We start from the raw sequence: 23398 nt of genomic DNA on the forward strand, positions 1-23398 counted from the left end.
ATTGTGGGAGGAAGCGGAGCGCAGCCAGACACCCCGCCGCCCGCCCCCCTCCCCTCCCCTCCCCCCTCCCCCAGCCGCCTTGTGCAAAGATGGCTGCACCGTGAGCGCAGCGGAGGAGGAGGTGGCGGCGGTGGCGGCGAGAGAGCGAGCACCCAGCGCCCGCACCCACCCCGGGGCCGCCCGGGACGCCCCCTCCTGAGCGTGCGCTCCCCTCTTCTCACTTGCAAGCGCCGGGGCAAAGGCGGAGACAGCGGGGTCCCTCCTCCTCTCCTTTCCCTCAAGGGGGAACCCCCCTTCCCCCCTCCTTGGCTCGGCGACTGCACCCCCTCCCTTGCCTGCCCCTCCGCCCCTGTTCCCTCCCTCCCCCGCCCGGGGCCTTCCCGGGCCTTCGGCGGTAGCAAAGAAAAGAGAGAGAAGGGGGAAAAAAAAACCAGCAGCGGAGGGAGCGGCGGCGGAGGAGAGCGCGCGCGCGCCCCCTCCTTCCCTCCCCCCTCCCCCTCCCCCCAATTTCCACCGCGGCCAATTCATGGACAGGAACTACCCCAGCGCCGGCTTCGGGGACCCGCTCGGCGCCGGGGCGGGATGGAGTTACGAGAGGTCAGCGAAAGCTAGGTAAGGAGCCGAGGGTGGCCTGGAGGAAGGGTCTAAGGGGTGGGGGCCAAGCCGGCCCAAGTCCGGCCGGGCCCGCCCGGCGACGCGTGCATCGCAAACTCCCCTCCGGCTTGCGAGGGAGCGGCCTTCCTCGGTTTACAACAACGCCGCCGCCCCAGTTTACAAATTGCAAACTCCGCCAAAGCTAGCTCCGGCATGCAAAGGGAGAGATGCAGCGGGAAAAGGGGGATGCAAAACAATTTCGGACGAAAAGGCCTTGGGAAGGTGGGAGGGACTGGCGAAGCAAGGCCTGGATTTCCCCCATCCTTGGATTCCCGGTTTGCAAATCCCTCCCCCCCACCGCGTCCCAGGCTCTGTTCTTGCAAAGGTGGGAAGGAAAGGAGAATTAGAATGCAGACCTGGGGGGCGGGCCCCCCCTCCCAAGTCCCATTGTTCCGGAGCTGCGCGAGGCCGCGCCACTCGGGGCCCCCCCGAAATTCCGCGCGCAGAGTGGGTACGGGGCCCCGCCCCCTTCCTAAACTGGGGTTCCGTGTGTGTAGCAGGGTAAGGGGGGAGCGCGGGGGGGGGGGGGTGTTCTGGTATCTGAGACACACCCCCTTTAACTCCTCACCCCCAAAGGCAGAGAATCCTAGTTGATGGCGAGGAGTGAAGTGTTCGACCTCTTTGAGTCTGGGCTATGGATCGGGGCCATTATTGCATGGGAATATTCGGGTGTGTGGTTCTGTGTGTGAGTGTGGATCCTGTGCGTGTGTACCTGGTATTCTGTGTTGTGTTGTGCCCTCACTCTTCTCCTGCCGCAAACCAACTCCCTCCCCCAAACCAACTCCCTCCCCCAACACACCTGGGTTTTCCAGCATGGCTGGACATGATCACACGTGTGTTAGTTCTATGCGGGACTCTTTGCTCTGTATCTTTCCTTCCCCACAGGTGAGTTGGATACTCTTGGCACACATACTTGGCTTTGCATGGTCCCATGCATTTGAACCTCAAGCCTAGGGCCTTCCTGTGTTCATGTTTGCACTTTTCTCTGGTGCTTCACTGTCCTTTCCTCATCCCACAGCCCTGCTGTTTGGGGAACAATCTACCTACTGCTCCCGCCTGGCTTTGCACCACTCCAGGAGGTTCAGGGCCTGCATGTCCCCACGTGTGTGTAGAAGAGGGGGCGTCTGTGCACGGCTCTGGGTTGGGCCCCAGGGTCTTGTGTCATCGGCTGGGTGGGAGTCTGTGTGTGGTCCGAGGTCCACGTTTTAAACTCGACGCACTTCCTCTGACTCTTCACCCTCTCTGTGTGTTTGTCTCATACCTGTGCGTGTTTCTGTGTTTGTAAACGTGAGGCTACCTGGGCTCTATTTCCTGGAAGTCAGGGCCCTTTATGCTGCTGGGGCTCGAGGGGGCATTTCTATGGTTCTTTGGCTGGGCACCCCGATTGCCTTGTTTTCTTTCCTTTAGGGCCTAAGTTTCCTTAGGATAATCCCCATTCAGCTGGAAGATTTCCCTCAACTCCCCAGGGGATTTGCTGAGTTCCCTTCTCCGAGGGCAGCTTTGGAGTATACCCTAACATCTCCCCCTTCCCTCCAGCTTGGTCTATGGCAGCTCCAGGACCTCGCACCCCGAGACGGACATCTTACACCGCCAGGCCTACGCAGCCCCCCACCCACTGCAAAGCTATGCCACCAACCATCACCCTGCAGGTACGGCCCCCGTCCCGCCCTGCTTGGGCTGGCCCTCCCTCTGAGGTAGCTGATTGGCTGGTGAAAGTTCCACCCCTCCTAATTGGCCTTGCCTTGCCTCCTGGGCCGCCCCTTTCTCCTCTTCCTCTGATTGGTTGATAAGTGGCTGCTTAATTTCACACCGGATTCGTCTGCCTCTGGCTGTGGCCCCGCCTATTTGGTTCCAATTGGCCCCATCCCCACAGCCCCCAAATCCCACCTTCTCTTCCAGGCTTTTCCGCCTCTCCAGCCCACCCATTCACTTCTCTCTGGGTTTGCCCATTCTTTGGCTCCTTGGTTCTCTGAACTCTTTTTTTGTTTGTTTTTAATTTATTGATTTTAGAGAGGAAGGGGGAGAGTAAGAAACATCGATTTGTTGTTCTATTTATTTATGCATTCTTTGGTTGATTCTTGTATGTGCGCTGATTGGGGATCGAACCTTTAACCTGGGCTTAAGGAAGGGGGGGAGGTGCACTCTAACCAACTGAGCTGTCTGGCCAGGGCCTGATTATCTGAATTCTTTTTCTCTGATTCCAATTCTTCCTGATTGGCTGATTCTTTGGACCTCCCCCTTTTTCCTTAGATTTGCATACTAGCTTATTCTCCCCCACTACCTCTCTGCCTGTAAGGCTTCTGATTGGCTCCCTTTTGATCCAATGGCCTTTCTTGCTTGGTGAACTAGCCATGAGAATGCTTAGTCCAGTTTGATCCTTGACCTTCCTGATTGGTTCCTTTTTTCATGCCCCGCCCCTTTTTTACTTGGATCCTCTCATTTTCATTCATCCTGTTTCTACTTGTCCTCTAGTTCTTCCTGGTGGTTCCAGACATCTCATCCTTTACTCTTGCTGGAATTGCTCAAATACTTTTGCCTCACAGCCTACCTTTATCTCCTCGTTTCCTTCACTTCTGGATTTTTCAATTCCTTTGTCTACTTTTCTCTTCTTGGGCCCCCTGCCCTTATGATTTCATTGCACCCGGTCCTGTTTACTGTCTCCACTGGCTTTTCCCCTTTCAACCCAGCCAGAACCCCTACCTACTTAGCTGACGCTTCCCCCCCGTTTCTGGCCAGGCCTCTCTGGACTCTTCGACACTGGCCTTCACCACGCGGGCTCAGCAGGGCCCGACGCCTCCGTCATGAACCTCATCTCAGCCCTGGAGTCCCGGGGCCCCCAGCCAGGCCCCTCTGCCTCCTCTCTCCTCTCCCAGTTCCGCAGTCCTTCCTGGCAAACAGGTAAGTCCACTGCCGACTCAAGAGGGCCAGGGTGGGGCTGGCTCGTGGTCCACCCTGACCTACGGTCTCCTCCATCATTCCCAGCCATGCATACGCCAGGCCCCACGGAGCTCTTCATCTCAGGCGCCCTGCCGGGTTCCAGCACCTTTCCATCCTCCTCAGCCCTGTCGGCCTACCAGCACCCAGCTTCCTTCGGCAGCCGCCCCTTCCCCGTGCCCTCGTCCCTCAGCCTCCAGGACCCCCCGTTCAGCCCCCCAGCTAACGGGCTCCTGTCCCCTCATGATGTGCTGCACCTGAAGCCCTCGCAGGCGCCCACGGTGCCGTCCTCGCTAGGCTTTGAGCGCCTGGCGGGGGGTGGTGTCCTGGGGCCCGCTGGTCTTGGCCCGGCTCAGACTCCCCCTTACCGTCCTGGTCCCCCAGACCCACCTCCACCTCCCCGGCACCTCCCCACTCAGTTCAACCTGCTGGCTTCTTCTTCCGCTGCTGCTGCCGCCGCTGAACAATCCTCCCCGCAGCTCTACAACTTTTCGGGAGCTGCACCAGGCCCACCACCACCCGAGCGGGCCCTACCCCGCCAGGACACTGTCATCAAGCACTACCAGCGGCCGGCCAGTTCCCAGCCCCCACCACCCCCACCGCCAGCCCATGCCCTCCAGCACTACCTGAGCTGTGGCGGCAGCTATCCCTCCATGGGCCATCGGGCCAACCTGGCCTGCAGTCCCCTGGGTGGTGGGGAGCCCTCCCCAGGTGCTGGTGAGCCTAGCAAGGCTGGGCCCAGTGGAGCCACGGCCGGGGCATCGGGCCGTGCTGCGGGCCCTGAGGCAACCGGAGGAGGTGGGGCTGGGGGTGGTGGCGGAGGTTACCGCCCCATTATTCAGTCACCCGGTTACAAGACAGGCAAAGGTGGCTATGGGGCAGCTGCCGGGGGTGCCAACAGACCCCCGCCACCTCGTTCAACTGCCACACCCAAATGCCAGAGCCTGGGGGGGCCAGCTGCGGCCTATGCCACCGGGAAGGCCTCTGGGGCTGGCGGGGCAGGAGGCCAGGCCTATTCTCCTGGTCAGCCCCAGGGGCTTCTAGGACCCCAGGCCTACGGGCAAGGGTTCGGAGGGGGTCAAGCACAGGACTTGAGCAAAGGCCCTAGCTACTCAGGAGGGCCTCCGCAGCCCCCCAGCGGCCCCCCACCTCCTGGCCTAGCCACGTGTCAGAGCTACTCCCCTGACCAGCTGCAGGGGCAGCTGTATGGGGTGCAGGGTGAGCCATACCCAGGGCCAGCAGCCCACTCCCAGGGGCTGCCCACGGCCAGCCCTTCACTCAGCTATAGTACTGGCCATTCACCAGCACTCTCGGGCCATGGAGGGGGCTGGGGTCCCAGCTCCTTAGGTGGCGGCGGAGAGGCCAGCCCTTCTCATATCATCCGCCCGCTGCAGTCGCCACCTGCCCCCGGTCGCCCGACGGGAGTTGGCTCTCCAGGAGCCCCTGGCAAATACCTGAGCTCTGTCCTGGCCTCGGCCCCATTCCTGGCTCCCCCAGGAGCCAGCAGCTATGCAGCCGGAGCAGGTGGCTACAAAGGCAAGGGAGATGGCTCGGAGCTGCTAGCAGGTCCCGGGGGGCCTCCTGCTGAGCGCACGGAGGACGAGGAGTTCCTCATCCAGCACCTCCTACAGGCGCCCAGCCCCCCAAGGACCTCAGGGGCCGATGGCTTGGTGGGTGAAGATGGGGCAACAGATGGCTCCAAAGGACTTGGAGGGAGTGGCGGGGCCGGGGGTCCCCCAGGCACACCCTATGAGCTGGCCAAGGAAGATCCCCAGAGGTACCACCTGCAGAGCGTCATCCGTACCAGCGCCAGCCTTGATGAGGGTGCAACAGCGGCCCTGGAGCTGGGCCTGGGGAGGCTGAAGGAGAAGAAGAAAGGGCCAGAACGGGGTGGCGAGACCCCGGAGGGGCTGGCCACCTCCGTCGTCCATTATGGGGCAGCTGCCAAGGAGCTGGGGGCGTTTCTCCAGAAGAGCCCGCCACCCCCACCTCCATCAGCCCAGCCTGCCCAGCCCACACCTCACGGCCTCCTCCTGGAGGCTGGGGGTCCTGACCTCCCACTGGTGCTGCCTCCTCCACCTCCGCAGCTGCTTCCCTCCGTCCTCAGCCACACCCCCAGCCCCTCTTCCAGCAACCCCAAAGTCGGCGTCCATCTCCTTGAACCAGCTACCCGTGATGGGGCACCTCAGGCACCGCCCCCGCCGCCACCCCCACCTCCACCACCTATGCCTCTCCAGCTCGAGGCTCATCTCCGTAGCCATGGGCTAGAGCCTGGTGCGCCCAGTCCTCGCCTGCGACCAGAGGAGGGCCTGGAGCCGCCAGGTGCCATGCAGGAGTTGCTTGGGGCCCTAGAACCGCTGCCTCCGGGGCCTGGTGACACTGGCGTGGGCCCACCTAACACCGAGGGCAAGGATCCATCTGGGGCCTACCGCAGCCCCAGTCCACAGGGCACCAAGGCCCCCCGCTTTGTGCCACTCACCTCCATCTGCTTCCCCGACTCCTTGCTCCAAGACGAGGAGCGCAGCTTCTTCCCCACCATGGAGGAGATGTTCGGTGGAGGGGCAGCAGACGACTATGGCAAGGCCGGGCCACCTGAGGATGAAGGCGATCCCAAGGCGGGCACTGGGCCCCCTCCTGGCCCCCCTGCCTATGATCCCTATGGGCCCTACTGCCCCAGCCGAGCATCTGGAGCAGGGCCCGAGACACCGGGCCTAGGCCTGGACCCCAACAAGCCACCTGAGCTGCCCTCCACAGTCAACGCCGAGCCTCTGGGCTTGATCCAGAGTGGGCCACACCAGGCAGCCCCGCCGCCCCCACCGCCTCCGCCACCACCTGCCTCAGAGCCCAAGGGAGGCCTGACCTCGCCCATCTTCTGCTCTACCAAGCCAAAGAAGCTGCTCAAGACATCCTCGTTCCACCTGCTCCGGCGCCGTGACCCTCCCTTCCAGACACCCAAGAAGCTATATGCCCAGGAGTACGAGTTCGAGGCGGACGAGGACAAGGCGGATGTGCCTGCTGACATCCGTCTCAACCCCCGGCGTCTGCCTGACCTGGTGTCTAGCTGCCGATCCCGCCCGGCCCTCTCACCACTGGGTGACATTGACTTCTGTCCACCCAACCCTGGCCCTGATGGCCCCCGGCGCCGTGGCCGCAAGCCCACCAAGGCCAAGCGTGATGGCCCACCTCGACCACGGGGCAGGCCGAGGATCCGCCCGCTGGAGGTTCCCACCGCCACTGGGCCAGCCTCGACTTCCACACCCACCGATGGGGCCAAGAAACCCCGGGGTCGGGGTCGTGGCCGGGGCAGGAAGGCCGAGGAAGCAGGGGGCACCCGGCTGGAGCCCCTGAAGCCACTTAAGGTGAGGGTGAGTGGGTCCCCAATATCTGAGTTTTAGAGAATAGTAAAGTGTGAGAGGCCACACTTGAGGTTTGTGGATGTGATGGGGATATGGTTCATGTTTCTAAGACCGTGAGGAAATGAATCTGAGGACTGGTATCGGGGTTCCACAGTTGGAGAGCTCTGAGAATGGAGACTTGGGTTCAACAGGGAGGCAGGGAGTTGGAGTTTTGGTTATCAGTTGGGGATCCTAGATTCCTGAGTCTTGGTGTTTGGAAGGTCTGGAGCCCTGGGCTGGGCTGAGCGAGGAGAGGTCAGTGAGTGGGAGGGAACTGAACCCTAGGGTTCAGGAATCAGCAAAAGGGTGTGTATCGTTGAATTCCAGCATTCTAATGGCTGAGAACCTGGGGGTTTAAACTTCAGGGACTAAAGTGCAGAGGGAACGGGGGTTCTGGACTCGGGTCTGAGGATGGAGGGGACTTGGGCCCTGACTCCCCACTGCTCCTGTGTCCAGATCAAGCTGTCTGTGCCCAAAGCCGGTGAGGGTCTCGGAGCCTCATCAGGAGACATCATACCAGGCACTGATCACAATAGCCTGGACTCGAGCCTGACTCGGGAAAAGATCGAGGCCAAGATCAAGGAGGTAGAGGAGAAGCAGCCGGAGATGAAGTCTGGCTTCATGGCCTCCTTCCTGGACTTCCTCAAGTCAGGCAAGCGCCACCCACCACTCTACCAGGCGGGCATGACACCTCCACTCAGCCCCCCCAAGAGCGTGGCGGCCTCCGTGCCCACCCGAGGCCTGCAGCCCCAGCCCCCCACTGCCCCCACTGTGCCACACCCCCCACCCACTGGCGCTTTTGGGCTGGGGGGCGCTCTCGAGGCTGCTGAAAGTGAGGGGCTGGGGCTGGGCTGCCCTTCGCCTTGCAAGCGGCTGGATGAGGAGCTGAAACGGAACCTCGAGACACTGCCCTCCTTTTCCTCGGATGAGGAAGACTCTGTCGCCAAGAACCGGGACCTGCAGGAGAGCATTTCCTCGGCCATCTCTGCCCTCGATGACCCTCCCCTCGCTGGGCCCAAGGACACCTCCGCCTCGGATGGGCCTCCCTTGGCCACCGAGGCCTCGGTCCCAGGGCCGCCCCCCCTCCCAGGGCTCCCCAGTGCCAGCAGCAGCGGCACACCTGGTGAGCTCTGGGGAGATGGTCCAGGGGCGGCACGGGGGCTTCCTGTGGTTTGGGACACTGGAGATGGTTGTATGGATTATGTACTGTTCCGGGGACACTGTTAGTTGATGTAGATTTGCATGTTTCTGGAGGTAACCTTCTGATGAGCAAACAAATGTTTTGAGAAGGGTATGTTTTGCTACGCCCATGTGCTTTTCTCAGCCCACACATGCTCAGTGGACTAGCAGGGCCCCCCAGGTGGGTGCTAGAGAGCTTGGGGTGCAGGGCAGGTTGTAAGTTCTGGGGACAGCGGGGTAATAGTGTGCTCAGAAAGCTTTTAAAACTGATGGGGTCCCAGAGCCTGAGAAGGGCTCTGGGGTTAGTGGTGCGTGATGAAGAACAGAGCACCTGAGGGGCAGAGGGAGACTTGGGGAGGGTCATTTCAAGAGACAGGGACGCTGATCAGTCAGGTCCTGTGGGTGGAGGCAGGGTAAGCCTGAGAGTGTGGTTGGGTCTGGGTGGTAGGGTTCTGCTCTGAGAGAGGCTTTGGACAAAATTTAAGGGCCTTTGATGAGGGGAGCAGAGGCGTTAGGGTTTGGAAGAGGGCATTTGGGGCAGTTAATGAGGGAGCTGGAGGGCTCATGGGGGCGTTACCAAAGCCTATGGGGAGTCAGCATAAAGGAACAGTGATTATTCTGGGGATGGAGAAGGACAGGGCTTCTGAGGAGGAGGTAGAGGCCTGGAGGGAAGGATTGCAGAATTGGCAAGAACAGGGAGGGACTGGGATTAGAGCCAGACCAGGGCCACTAAGGCAGCAAAGCGACCTTCAGGATTAGACCGGCCAGTAGGTTGGGGGACAGATTCAGTTCAGGATAGCGCTGGAGCTGAGGAAAGGGTCTCAGGGAAGGGCTCTGGCATGGCAGAGGGCTGTGGGGACCTGAGTGCCCATATAGGGCAGAGGTGTTGTCACAGGAAGGGACATGTGGATTAAGAGATAAGAGAAAGAGGTTCGGGGAACTTGGAGGTATGTCAGGCACTAGGCTTGGGGCAGGGGAGAGATGATCGGCGTTGGGTTGAGAGAGTGGACACTGAGCTATGGTGTGGGGACCTAGGACTACACGAAGAGACAGTGGGCCTTTGGAGGCTTGGAAAGACAGCGATGAACAGTGTGGATAGGAAGAACAGGACGCTGGACAGAAGTTAGAGCCACCTGGGCTTCCCGTAGGTGTCTGGGGACAGGTGGGTATAGAAGGTTAGGGAGGGGACAAGATGGGACAGGTGAGCAGGTCAGGCGGGGTGTCTGAAAGAGAAGCAAGAGCAACAGTAAGCGGAGATGAGGTGGAGTTGAAGGCACAGACAGTAGTAGCTGAAGAACTTTTCATCAGGAGGGGTGTCGGGGTACAGGGTGGGCTGGGTTGGCAACCCCCAGAGGAGACTAGGAAAGGGCTGGGAGCACCTTTCGCTGGCAGAAGAGTGGAAACTGGAGGGACAAGCCGGGGTTGTTGACGGGGAGCAGATTGAAGCTCCGGGAGGGAAGGGTGCAGGGGATCCAGCCCTGACGGCCCTTCTCGCCCCCCAGAGCCCCCGATGTTGGAGGAGAAGCCCCCACCCTCTCCGCCACCTGCCCCATCGCCCCAGCCGCCACCCCCACCACCAGCTCTGCCCTCGCCACCCCCTTTGGTGGCCCCAGCCCCTGCGCCTAGCTCGCCACCTCCGCCGCCTCCAGCAGCCCTGCCTTCGCCACCCGCCCCCCCACCCCCGCCTGCCGCTGCCCCGCCAGAGGAGCCCGCTGCCCCGTCCCCGGAAGACCCCGAGCCGCCCGACGCCCGGCCCCTGCACTTGGCTAAGAAGCAGGAGACCGCGGCCGTGTGTGGGGAGACAGACGAAGAAGCCGGTGAGAGCGGCGGTGAAGGCATCTTCCGCGAGCGTGACGAGTTCGTCATCCGCGCTGAGGATATACCTTCCCTCAAGGTGAGTCCCCAGCGTGCCCATGACTCTGCCTGATGGATTCGGCCATTGGTTCGCCGAGCACCTGCTGGATGACCGGCTGACGACTGCAGGTGTAGCGGTGGCCAAGACAGACCCACGGGGCCCTTCTGCATTCCTAGTCTACCCAGGCAGATAGTGGCCAGCTAGGAGCGCGGGGCCTCTGCGGAGATATTACTTTGTGTATATTATCTATAACTAAGATAAGACGATTATTAACGGTTGATTGCCATTACCCTGAGTGCTGGGGTTACGATAAGGACCACAGCAGGTGAGGGTCTGGTCTTCCGGGTACCCTAATTTCATAGCGCAAGCCAAGAGATGGCTTTGTGACTTGGGCGGTAATGGTGAAGGCATCAGGCGTTGCAAAGACATACTGTGAATACACCCCCCATCCGCTTTGAATATAACAGCCAATGAGTTGGGGGTACTTACGTGTCAGGCAGCTCGAAATATTTAATGCCGACCAACCCACTCGCTACTTCCAGTTCTTCCACAAAAGCCAACTTCAGCCCGCAAGGGCTAAATGTGGCCCATTTCCTGCACGTAGCCACGCCTACCGCCTGCGTGTCACTATGGTAGCTTTGCCCCGGACAGTGGCGGAGTCGGGTAGTTTCAGCCTGCCTGGGCTGCAGAGCCAAAAACGTTACCTGCGTACTGCGTTCCGGAACGCTGGCTGGCCTCTGTTGCGCTTGGTTCCTTGGACAGGTAAGACTCAGATCAGGGGATTCATGAAAGTGCTTGACCAGGATAGGTGGCGTCAGGCGCCCCGGTAGTGCTTCCCACCGGACGTGACGTATGGTGACTTGCGCGTGTCCCCTTGGCGGCCCGCCCTCCCACTCTCCCTGTAGTCGTCACAGCCCTTCTTAGCGCGCCCCGCCCGGTGCGCGTTATTTCATTTGACCCTCACAACTACTGAGGCTCATTCATTATTGGCCAGTCAGCCTGGACGGGCGGGGAAGGTGGTGAACAACCACCAGCTATAGGAACGGGACAGACTTTGGGACCCGGCCTGGTCAGAATTTAGTTTGATCGTCGTCATCCCCCCCGCCCTCCGAATTGTGATGATGTGTGTGTGCCACGAAGTTGATCTTTTTCACCAGTTCTAAGCGTACTGTACAGTAGCAGTAAGTATCATATTGTGCCGCGTATAATGCGCTCCGGTGTATAAATGTAGACTCATTGTTTTGTGCATGTTAAACACAGAACTATTATATCCATGTCTAATCCTTGTTTTTCCCTCAAAAATTTGTACAAAAACGTGCGCGTTGTATGCGGCAAAATATGATCTGTTTGTATTGTTATGCAAAATTGTCTTCAAGTTTTATCTTTGTAATCGCCTTCCCATATAGGGATTACTATCCCCATCGTACAGGGATGGAAGTTGAGGCTCAGGACGGTAAAGTAGCCTTCCTGGGCAGTCGTGGCTGGGATCTGGAAACTTATGCTGTCGTCACCAGATTCCGCCATTTTCTGTGTAATTCTATCAAACACTGACGGTAACAGCAGCCAGGCATCTAGCGCAGGCTCTGAGGCAGGGACGGTCACCCCCGCTTTCCAGATGAGGAAGTTCACGATTAGAGAGAGGGAATCATTCCGCTGGCGAGTGCCGAGCCGGGATTGGAGCCAGGGCCATCTGATACCACCTCCCCGGTGGCATAGGGGAGAGGACCAGGCAAGGACTCAGATGCTTAAAATACAACACAAGTGTGAGTTATAAGGGGGGGGGGGCGCAGAGCCCCAGGGCCGAACCACCAATCCCATGTGGGGACTCGTTCGTTTGCCTAGAGTAAGGGTAGGCTGGCGGCACAGCTGTGGGGGGCCCAGCTTCGTCCTCAGCCTGCCTGGAGCGAATCTCTGCCACTTTGGTATGTGTGCGGTTGAAGTGGGCACAGTCTCTGCCACTTCTGAGTTAGACTGGTGTTGAACCTTCCTGTGCCTCAGTTTCCTCATCTGTATAATGGGGCTGACCATGCAGTGTGAGGACTCGGGTGTCATGGCTTGTCCTGTGCTCTGACGGTGGCTGGCACACGGAGGTGTCCTATGAGCTTTAATTCTGTTACTTATCTTGGTGATCTTGGGCAAATCTCTGGGGCAGTGTGGCCAAGTTTTCCTGGAGACCAGATAGCAAAGATTTTTGGCTTTGCAGGCCGCTCAGGGTCTCTGTCACATATTCTTTCTTTATTTTTAATTTTTAAAAAGATTTTATTTCATTTTAGAGAGAGCAGAAGGGAGGGAGAGAAACATCGATGTGTGAGAGGATCATTGATTAGTTGCCTCTCACACACCCGCAACTGGGGACCTGGCCCGCCACCCAGGCAGGTGCCCTGACTGAGAATCAAACTGGCAACCTTCTGATTCACAGGCTGGCGCTCAGTCCACTGAGCCATGCCAGCCAGGGCTGTCTCGTACTCTTTATTTTTTCTTTTGTACCGTATTTTTGTAATCCTCACCCAAGTACATTTTTTCCATTACTTTTAGACAGAGGAGAAAGAGGAGAGAGACATCAGTGTGGTAGAGAAATAATTGGTTGCCTTCTCGTACGTGCCCGACCGGGGATCGAACCCGTGACCTTTTGTTCTATGGAATGATGCTCCAACCAACTGAGCCACACCGGGCAGGTTTACAATTCTTTAAAAAATGTAGAAACCATCCTCAGCTCTTAGACCTATAAAAATGGGCCATGGGCCATAGTTCTTTCCTAGAACAGTAAGTCCAATAGAAATATCATGAGTCACATACATCTTGGAAGCATTCTTGGATCCACATTTTAAAAAAGTTCAAAGATGGATAAGATTAGCCACAGGAATGTAATTTCTTTAACCCAGAATACCTAAAATAGCATTTCAGCATGTAATCAATATAGAAAAATTTGTTTTATTTTCTTTAAATACCAAGTCTCTGAAGCCCAATATGCATTTTATAGCCATAGAACATTCTGATTAGTTGTATTTCAAGTGCTCAAGAGCCACGTGTGGGGATGGTCTGCTGAGCGGGAGAGTGTGGGGTTAGCTCTCTCTCTGCTTCCTCTGTAACCCAGGATGGGTCATATGAAGTCTCAGTCCTTGGGGGTGTTGAAGAATTAACAGAATGTAAACTCTGAGCATGCAAGAGTTTGTTGGACGGAGAAAAGTGTGGGGAGACCAGTCCAGCCAGAGACAACAGTCTGTGCAAAGGCCCTGTGGTGATGGAAAGCATAGAGTGCTTGTGTTGTACAAGGAAGCAAGAGGTTGAGTGCCCGGACAGTGAGTGCTGGGGCTGGGATCAGTGGGAGAATCTGCTCTGGGTTGCCCAGGCTCTGCCAGGGCCCTTGGTCTGCAGGGAGGTGGCTGGGGAGGTGTCCACTTCTGATGACTGTCTGTCTGCGGCATCAGTTCTGCAATAGTGACTGTCCTTGATGGGCGGGCCCTGCAGTTTTCTCCTTAACACCAGGCTCATAGCTGGGAGCTAACTCACATCCTGTTGCTTACTGCCCTTGTCTTGGCTTGTCACAGTTCGTATTCCCTGACAAGGATGTGATTGGTCCAGGTCAGCATTTGGGGGCTGTGGGTGGGGAAAATTCCCTAGTAAGTGGAAGTGGGTGTAGTTGGTGATATGATTGACAAGAGGAGAGGCAGGAGGGACATGGCTTTGGGACTCACTGGCACTGGTGGAGGAGCTGGCAAAGATGATTGCCAGGCGATTAGGTCCAATGACTGGTTGGTGTGGTGGGATCCTGGGAGGAAAAGTGTCTGGGGGAAGACGCCAAGTTCAACTGGGATGTGGTGAGCCCACGGACTTGAGTCCAGCTAGAGAATCAGCTGGCTGCTTAGAGAAGGCATATAGGTAGTGGGAAGAGAGAGAGGTAGGGGTGCATTGCAATGATGCGTTTTTCAAAGGCTTCTGAGAACTTGAACAGGGCACATCGTATTCACATTGAAAGGGAACAGGGAACCCTGGTGGGGGGCCCTGCATATGCAGAAAAGCCTGGAGTTCAGAATGTCTGGGACTTGTCCGATGAGCTTTGAGGGGATAGTGAAGGGAGAGGCACCTGAGGCCAAGCTTCTGTGTGCCAGCCTACGGGATCTGCACTGGAGGTCCTGGAAGGGTTTGGAGTGGGGCGGGAGGTAAACAGACTTTTCAGTCCTTGGGCCTCTGGGCCTGGCTCGCTGAGGAGCCGGGAGGGAGGGCTGAGAACCGTGGTGTCTTGGAGGAAAGCACTTCAGGTTGGGGCGCCTACATCCCTGTCCCATCCTGCCTCACTCTTGTACGAGACTCAGGCAAGAGCTTCCCGACCTCATTTTCATCAGGTTATGGTAACCCTTGCTTCGTGTTCCCCTGGTTCATCTGAGGGACATGAAAAATCATGGATGTGAGAGCAGTTGACCCCAAACCGAGAGTAGATAGCCAATACCTGGCACGCAGTCTGGAGTGCGGCAGCTGCTGCCAGTGGCAGACGTTATTAATGGATCCCCACACTGGTTGCTGCTGGGGCTGGGGCAGCCATGATCAATCAATTGGAGTTAGCACCTGAATGCTGTTGTATGACTTGACTGTGGAGTCTTCGAGTGCAGGGACCGCTCCCTGTTCATCTCTGGGTCATCACAGTGTTCAGCGCACGTTTCCTGCTCTGTGCTTACTCTTTACTGACCTGTTCCTGTCAGCTGCTCTTTTGGAGAGTCACAGTTGTCGCACACCTCCCTGGCAGCCCCCAGTCATCACCCAGTCCCCTCGGGGAAGGAGACATGTCCTTCCACGGACTCATTTAGGTGTCACCTCTTCCAGGCAGCATTCTTGGAGTCAGAGTGAGTTCAGGGTCCTTCTTCTAGGCTTCAGGGGCACCCATAATTAACACGTTTGGGACATGTGCTGTCATTTTGTGAGTGTGTGTGCCAGTGTCCCCTGCTGCCTGCCTCACTCCCCAAGATCCGATGCTGGCTTGGACACACATCTGTCGGTTCCAGTGGGCGAGGGTCTCAGGGTGTCAGGGGGTGATGATGGGAGAGCCTTTCTACCATCGAGTCCTGCCCCATCGTGGATAGGCTGATGGAATGGATGGTCTTGGGTGACCTGGCACCTGCCTGTGTTTGGCCCAAGCCACCGCCTCGCCCTGCTTTGTTTATTGGCTTGTCTGTCTTGCTACCTTGCTAAGGGAGACTTCATGAAAGGCTTTGTCAATCTCACTCACTTCTGTAGGCCGGGGTCCATCGTGGTGTGTGGAAAATGGTGGGTGGGTGGGTACGTGGGCTTTGTCGTTACATTGAGCCACGTGGGAGGCTTGCACCATCGTACCGCAGGGCTACAGCGACGGAAGCCTTGTAGCCTGAGAATGAACGGCTGGGTAGGGAGTACTGGGACAGGGCCACACTCCAGCTGTGTCCCCAGGGCTGAGAAGGTCACAGAGCCAAAAGATATCTATGTCCGTTGATTTTCTTTTTAAAGATTTTATTTATTTTTATTTTTAAAACTTTTTTTTAAAATTAGGCTTACTTTTTCTAGAGGTTTTATTGATTTTGGAGGGGGAAGGGGAAGGGAGGGAGAGCAACATCAGTGTGTGGTTGCCTCTCGTGTGCCCCATACCTCGGACCCGGCTCACAACCTAGGCATGTGCCCTAACTGGGAATCGAACCCGTGACCCTTTGGTTTGCAGACTGGCACTCAATCCACTGAGCCCCGCCAGCCAGGGTGGATGTTTGTTGATCTCTCTTTTGACCATGATGCCTTTTCTCTGAGGGGAGGGGGTATTGAGGGCGGTCAGAGGGCCAGGAATTGGGGGCACGGTGTAGGAACGGGGGCTGACCCATCCAGCCTCCCTGTGCCCTCCTCAGCTGGCGTTGCAGACCGGCAGAGAGCCCCCACCTATCTGGCGCGTCCAGAAGGCCCTGCTGCAGAAATTCACCCCGGAGATCAAGGACGGGCAGCGGCAGTTCTGCGCCACCAGTAATGTAAGCCTGCTGAGGGCAGTGAGGGCTTGGGCCCTGGGCGGGGCGGGGCCAGGCTAGGGAGGTGTCCGGCTGCCATCATGGCCCACGGCCCGATGGGAATGTTGGGCACCAGGCTGCCTGGATGGACTGGGTGATGGAATCCTTGTTGTGCCTCTTTTCCTGTATAGTATTTGGGCTACTTTGGGGACGCGAAAAACCGGTACCAGCGCCTTTATGTGAAGTTTCTGGAAAACGTCAACAAGAAGGATTACGTGAGGGTCTGTGCTCGGAAACCCTGGCACCGGCCCCCAGCGCCTGTCAGGTACCGTGGGGCCTGGGGGGCAGGTGGCGGGCAGGGCTGACCGGCAAGGGGATGGAATGTGCAGTAGAAGAAATAGTCGGGGGGCGGGGACAGAGACCCAGAGAGAGGAAACAGCAGGTCATCTGTTTCCGTCCAGGAGGAAGATGGTTCTTCTGCGCTTAGAGCTGTGGGCCAGGCAGGGGGATCCCAAGGAGGAGAGTTTGGGTTTCTTAGGTTTCTGCTGACTGCAGTCCCTTCCGTGTTCCCTCCCAGACGCTCGGGGCAGGCCAAGGGCCCCGCCTCTGCTGGGGGCAGCTCTGCCCCTACCCCCAAGGCCTCGGCTCCGCCTCCTAAGCCCGAGACCCCTGACAAGACACCACCTGAGAAGCCCCCAGAGCAGATGCCCGAGACAGCCGTTCCTGAGCCCCCTGCCCCTGAGAAGCTGTCCCCACCTCGGCCTGTGGAGAAGGAAAAGGAGAAGGAGCGGGTGACACGTGGGGAGCGGCCACTGCGTGGGGAGCGGGGCACCGGCGGGCGGCAGACACGGCCAGAGCGGAGCCTCACCACCGGGCAGCCTGCCACCTCCCGGCTGCCCAAGGCCCGGCCCACCAAGGTGAAGGCTGAGCCGCCCCCCAAGAAGAGGAAGAAGTGGCTGAAGGAGGTGGCGGGCAACGCCTCGGCGAGCGGGGGCCCACCGGGCAGCTCCTCCGACTCCGAGTCGTCCCCCGGGGCACCCAGCGAGGATGGTGAGGCCCTTGGCAGCCACGAGGCTGGTGGGGAGGCTTGGGGAGGTGACTCCCGAGCCTTCAGAAGGAGGCACAGGTCTGGGCTGTCCCGAGGCCTCCAGGGAGCGTCGACAGGAAAGTCTCAGTAATGAGTACATTGAAAATAGTGGCAATGGCTACCAACTATGTAGCGCTTACTGACACAGTAGGCTGTCTTCTAAATTCTTTGTGTAGTTTTCACACTAGAGGTAGATATACTGCTGTGATCCTCATAGACAGATGGGAAAACTTAGGCGGATTTAAAACATATGATTCATTGGCTCTTAGTATAGTTGTAGAGTTATTCATCTTGGCAGTGAATTGTAGAGCGTTGACATCACCCCAGAAAGAAACCCTGCACCCTTTGGCCATCACTCCCCTCCCCTCCCTCCAGCCCTGAGCAACCGGTAATGTACTGTCACTATAGATTTGCCTCTTCTGGAAATTGAGTGTAAGTGGAATCGTATAATACACGGTCTTTTGTGTCTGGCTTTCATTTAGCATAATTTTTCTGATGTTCACCCATTATTGGTGTTTCGTTCCCTCTTATGGCTGAATAATCTTCCATTGTATGGATCTAGCACGTTCTGTTGGTCTGCGCGCCCGCTGCTGGACATTTGGGTTGTTGGCATTGGTTGGCTGGTGCTGCCGTGAACATGCCTGGCCGGCCTGAGTTTTCTGAGCCTGGGAAATGGGGAGGAGCTGAATTCTGTACCCTTAAGGAGACAGTTCTGTACCCTTAAGGAGACAGTTCCCCTTCCAAGGCTCAGTGCCCTTCTCTGGGCCTGGGTCTCTCTCTCCTCACCTCATTCGACTGGGGCCCCTCCATGGGGAGGATGAGCCTGACCTGCGTCTGCAGACCCTGAAGCTTTTGCTCAGCCCAGCAAGGAGACCTCAAAACCAACTGGCTTGCTTGCTCAAGACCAGCCACCCTCCCATGTCCTGGAAGCTGATGCTCCCTTTTTTGTATTCCCCATGGAAAGTTCTGGAAAGAGGCTGCAAAGAGGAGAGGCTCCCTCCCCTTCCTTTAGTGCACTCCCCTCCAGCTTCCTTAGCCCCTTGCTTCAGGTGTTTATTGAGCACCTACTGTGTGCCACAAGTGCCGTTCCTGCTGTGAGCAGAATAGACAAATACACGTGTCCTTGCGGCAGCTCACAGTCCAGCTGGGAGTGAATCGGATAAATGTGTTGTGCAATCGAATACCAACCAATACAAAAGAAGAGTCATCGCTGTGAGGCGGGGGAGGGTTGAAGACAGTGACGAGAAGGCAATCTAGTAAAGAGGACTCAGGCAGTAGCCTGGGCAATACTTTTGAGAAAGGGCGAGAGTCGCGGAAGGCTTCTGGAAATGACATTGGAGCGGAGAGCTGAAGGCAGCTGGGTCATGTGACTTTGGGGGAGAGAACATTCCAGGCTGGGTGTGTCGGGATCAGGAAGGAGGCCAGTGGCTGGAGCGAGTAGGAGGAGAGGGTAGAAAGTGAGGCCAGAGCAGGAGCAGGACCAGATCTCAAGAGGGACGGGGAGCCTGGGACTTTGTGGCCCGTGGCAGGGTTTTGCCCGGAGCGATACGGGAGCGCTGTGGGTTTGGTGAGGCCTCACGGGGTCTGAGCCCCACTGCCCAGTGGTCACTCCAGACCCTTTGAAGTCACAGCTGTCACCAGGGACCCTCAATGTGGATATGTCAAGTGGACATTGCTCATGCTTCCTCCTAAGGGGTATTTTGGAGGCTTCCACGGCCCCGCTGCTTGTGCTTCCTCCCACCCCCCGGACACTCCAAGGGTTTCTCATGAATGTCTGTCCTTGTCGCTTCTCGCGTTCCACCTATCACCCGGCAGATTCCCACAAATGTGCAATGAGGCAAAGACTCGTATCTTCCTCGCTGAACACCCTTTAGGCCTCCCCAAAGCCCCTGCCTCCAGCTCCACTGAGCTGGTCCTACGTGCCTCAACTCAAGGACAGTCCCCCGGCCACCGGGCCAGGCCCTCAGGGCAACCATGCGTTTCTCTGTCCCCTCCATCAACCCCACCCCACTGCCCTGGCGGCCCATCCCCCTCTCTCTTCCCCACAACCCTGCCCCTGCCGCCCGGCTCCAGCCTCTTCTTTTCTGACCAGGCTCATTGCCCTATCCTCTGGTCTCACCCCTCTAGTCCATCCCCTACGTGGCCTCAGAGGGGTCTTTTCTGCACTTACTTTCATCCCCCACCGTGCTCACAGCTCTTCCATGGCTTCCTGACGCCTCCCAGAAAAAGCCTCTGTCCCGTCCACATCCCGCCGGCAGTCCTGCTCGTTCTGGTTCGCAACGATAACCTCCAGTCTGTTCCTATATCCTCCTCCAATCTTGCCCTTTGTGATCTGATCTGTCGGATTCGATTCACTGGTTTAGAAACCAATTATGCTGCTTCTTTAGGCATTGTCGAAGCTCCGTGGAATGAAGTTTACCGGCCTGGAATGCTGTTTCCTATCACTCTGGCATCAGCTCTCCGGTGACCTTTTCCCGGACTCGCCAGGCTGAGCTAGCTGGTCTCAGTGCCTGTGATGCGTCCCTGAGATCACGTGGCTCTGGTTCCTGTCAGTCCTCTGCTGTGGGTTTGGGCCTCCCCGAGAGCAGGGATCTCTCTCCTGGTCCCTGGTGCTTAGAACGCCACCTGCCACACCTTAGCCGGGTAGCTCAGTTGGTTTGAGCATCATCCCAATAACACCAAAGTCGAGGGTTCAATCCCTGGGCAAGGCACATACAAGAGTCAAACAGTGAATGCATGCATAAATGAAACGATGAATCGATGTTTTGAGAGAGAGAGAAAAGTACTATACGGGTAGCGTCAGGAGCAAGTTGGAATAATGAGCTCACATTCCAAGTTTTTCCCCCAGAGCGGGCGGTGCCTGGGCGGCTACTGAAGACACGGGCGATGCGGGAGATGTACCGGAGCTATGTGGAGATGCTGGTGAGCACAGCCCTGGACCCGGACATGATCCAGGCCCTGGAGGACACGCATGGTGAGTTGTGGCCTGGGGGGAGGGAGCTGGGCACCCAGGCCCCCAACCCTTCCGTTGCCCTCCCCCCAACATTGTGTGGCCGCGGCTCTTCTCACACCCTTTCCTCATCTCTCAGATGAGCTGTATCTCCCACCCATGCGGAAGATTGATGGCCTCCTGAATGAGCACAAGAAGAAAGTCCTGAAGCGGCTGTCGCTGAGCCCGGCCCTGCAGGTGCTTGGAGGGCCTGGGCAGGAGCCGTCAGGGGCCCAGAGATCCGGCCTGGTGGATGCGTGGACACGCTGACCACTGCGGTGGTCCCAGGAACCTGTGGAGGGGGCAGTCTTAGGAAGGGTCGGGCTTGGCCAGGAGAAAAATGAGGGCAGGGCTGTCAGGAGGGGTTCGAGGGGTTCCCTGTAGCCTTATAGGCCCAGAGGGAGGGGAGCCAGGATGGTGGGGATGGGGGGCAAAGGTCTGGGACGGGCTTTTGGGAAGGCCCAGCACAGTGTGGCTGTGGAGCGCAAGTCTGGGGACAAAAGGTAGACAGGACCAGCAGCAAGGACTTGCTTAGAGTCAGATGGCTTCTCCATCGACAATGCAGCTTCTTAGAGTCTCAGGCTTAAGTACTAAGTCACCTACGTACTTCCTCGCTGGAGCTGCCTAGGGCACTGGGGTGGAATGTCAGGGTGGCGCCGGGAATCCTGGGATAGAGTGTGAGTATAGCCCTGAGAATTCTGATGAGGATGTCCATGTCCTGCCGAGAACGGGGGGGTGGAACGTTAGGGTGACTCAGGTTCCTGGGATGGAATGTTAGCCCACCCTGAAAATCCTGTAGGGGCTGCTAGTCTAGTTCTGTGAGTTCTCGGATGGGTTTGAGGCTGGCTCTGATAATTCTTAGTGGGATATTAGTTTGCCTCAGAAAATAGGGGCTAAAATGCTAGTTCTAGAACCCTGGGCGGGATGTTAGGGTGACTCAGAATTCTGGGAGCGACTGCTCCTCTGGCTCTAAGAAGAGTGGAGAGGGTGTCGTGCTAGGGTTTAGAAATCCATTATTTAAAAAAAGAATAAAGAAAAGAAAGTAAGCCATTATGGAATACAGGCATACTGCACCTTATTATAATTCATAGATACTTGCATTTTTTGTTTACTAATTGAAAGTAAGACCCTCCACCAGCAAAAAAGCTTATAACTCGCAAAGACTCAGATGGTGGTCAGCATTTTTAGCAATACTGTTTTGTTTTTTTTTTTAATGAAGGTATGTATGTTTCCTTTTTAGAAAGAATGTTATTGCACACGTAATAGACTATAGTATAGCATAAACATTACTTTCACACGTGCCCAGAAACCCAAAATTTTATGACTCACTCTATTGCCGTCAGCGGTCTGGACCTGACCTGCAGCGTCTCCAGCGTGCACCCATATTAGGACAGGTCAGAGGGTCACTGGACAGAATGGTAGCCTGGCGCCAGGGATCCTGGGTTTTAGGCCAACTCTTGGAATTTTGTGTAGGATACTAAGGTAGCTCTGAGATTTCCGGGTGGAAATTGGGTGTCTGAGAATTCCAGGACATGCCACAGGCACATGAAGGTCACCAGGCAGGCCGAGGCTCCTTGGTCCTTGGAAGAGAGCAGGCTCTCAGTTGTTTCTCCTGATCTACAGCCTGGGGAAACTGAGGCATCTGACAACTCAGGGAACCTGAGAACTGGGCACTGGGTTCGGGGTGTGTGGGCCTGGGGAAGTGTCCGCTGAACCACCCTCTTCCTCCTGCAGGACGCCCTGCACACGTTCCCCCAGCTGCAGGTGGAGCAGAGTGGGGAGGGCTCCCCTGAAGACGGGGCCGTGCGGCTGCGGCCGGCTGGGGAACCCTACAACCGGAAGACACTCAGCAAGCTCAAGAGGAGTGTGGTCCGGGCCCAGGTAAGGCCAGTGAGGGGTGGGCAGGGGGAGGGGGAGCAGGGAGAGGGTCTGCTGCCCGGGGCTAGGTGGGACGCTGAGGCTTCTCTGCCCCATCGGCCCACCTTGAACAGGAGTTCAAGGTTGAGCTGGACAAGTCAGGATACTACACGCTGTACCACTCCCTTCACCACTATAAGTACCACACCTTCCTGCGCTGCCGGGACCAGGTGAGTCCGTCCACCCTGGGCTGTACCCTCATGGGCTCTTCCATGGACCCAGGGGTCTGGGGCCCCAGTACTCCCTCCTCAAACCCAAAAGCCAGGCCCCCAGCCCCAGAGAAGTCTAGGCCCCAGCCCCTCCTCCCTCAGACCCAGGGTTCCCCGCCTCCCTGAGACCCGGGAGTCCAGCTCCCAGCCTACCTCTCCCCGGGACGTTAATCCCTGGGCCCCTGCCTCCTCCCACCCCAGGCCCTGGTGGCCGCCCGCCGCAGCTCCACGTTTCAACCCCTGCAGACCCTGGCCATAGAGGGCGGTGCTGAGGACCTGGGCCAGGAGGAGGTGGTCCAGCAGTGCATGCGGAACCAGCCGTGGCTGGAACAGCTCTTCGACTCCTTCAGTGACCTGCTGGCCCAAGCACAGGCCCACAGCCGCTGTGGGTGACCCACCCCGGCCTGGGGGGCCCACCTCCCACACGAACCGAGAACTGGGACAGAATCGTGTCCTTAGGCGCTACCCCTGGGGCCCTGCTGCCAGGGAGGGGGGGTCACCAGTCTGGGTGTGTTCGTGCTGCCCCCCGCAGGGCAGGGTTCAGAGTTTGACTCACCCCTCTCCCAGGCCCTCTCCACTCTCCCCCCGCTCCTCCCACTGTCCGGTGTACAGAGAAATTATTTATATATATGTATAAATGTCTATTTAGTAACGGTTCCCTCTCCCCTGGCCCCGCTCCACGGCCACAGCCCCCACCCCCTCCACCTTGTACATAATGTATAGGAAAAGTCTATGTATGGTTGAGGGGGGTGGGGTGGCTTTAGAGAGTTGGGGGACCCCCTCACCCCCAAGTCCCCCCTTACAGGCCAAGATCTTTGCTAAAGGCCATTCCCTCCTCAGGGCCTTCGGTGTCTGATGGGAAGGGGAAAACGCATCTTGTTAATTATTTTTAATCTTATTTATTGTACATACCTGGGGTGGGGGGCGGGGGAGGTGGAGGGGGGAGAAGGGTCCCCTCCCTTGCCCCCTCCCACTCCTTTTCTACTGCGATTTGTCTGTGTCTCCCCCCACCCCCAACACACACACCGCCCCCATCCCATTGTCGTCTGGATGTGGTTCTATTTTTTATCGGTCTCTCCTGCCCTCTTCCCTCTCTCTAACCCCTCTGCTCCCACCTCCCCACTGCCCGTCGTCTCTTGCTCTTTCTTGGGCTTCTGTACAACTCAACTTGTATACACTGTGTACACACGACCAGCCAAACGAAAACCCAACAGCAAACACTTTA

General features: G+C 57.7%; 1 protein-coding gene across 1 annotated transcript; it reads left to right on the forward strand.

Moving 5' to 3' along the window:
* The first annotated feature begins 65 nt into the window (after nt 1–65).
* On the forward strand, nt 66–23398 carry PRR12 (proline rich 12). Its single transcript, XM_028529358.2, has 14 exons — nt 66–612; nt 2191–2303; nt 3391–3552; nt 3637–6947; nt 7440–8106; nt 9665–10056; nt 15879–15995; nt 16163–16296; nt 16549–17021; nt 19907–20032; nt 20148–20245; nt 21782–21928; nt 22039–22134; nt 22420–23398. Exons 1-14 carry the CDS (start codon nt 527–529, stop codon nt 22564–22566), a joined length of 6069 nt encoding a protein of 2022 aa, XP_028385159.1. The 5' UTR covers nt 66–526; the 3' UTR covers nt 22567–23398.

Source organism: Phyllostomus discolor, chromosome 12 (assembly GCF_004126475.2).
Source record: "Phyllostomus discolor isolate MPI-MPIP mPhyDis1 chromosome 12, mPhyDis1.pri.v3, whole genome shotgun sequence".
NCBI classification, from domain to species: domain Eukaryota; kingdom Metazoa; phylum Chordata; class Mammalia; order Chiroptera; family Phyllostomidae; genus Phyllostomus; species Phyllostomus discolor.

Excerpts from the sequence above, each read along its gene's own strand:
- PRR12 (XM_028529358.2), top strand. The coding sequence starts at position 527 with ATGGACAGGAACTACCCCAGCGCCGGCTTCGGGGACCCGCTCGGCGCC. Across the intron at positions 10,057-15,878 it reads AGGATATACCTTCCCTCAAG|CTGGCGTTGCAGACCGGCAG; the intron begins GTGAGTCCCCAG and ends TGCCCTCCTCAG. Across the intron at positions 15,996-16,162 it reads AGTTCTGCGCCACCAGTAAT|TATTTGGGCTACTTTGGGGA; the intron begins GTAAGCCTGCTG and ends TTTCCTGTATAG.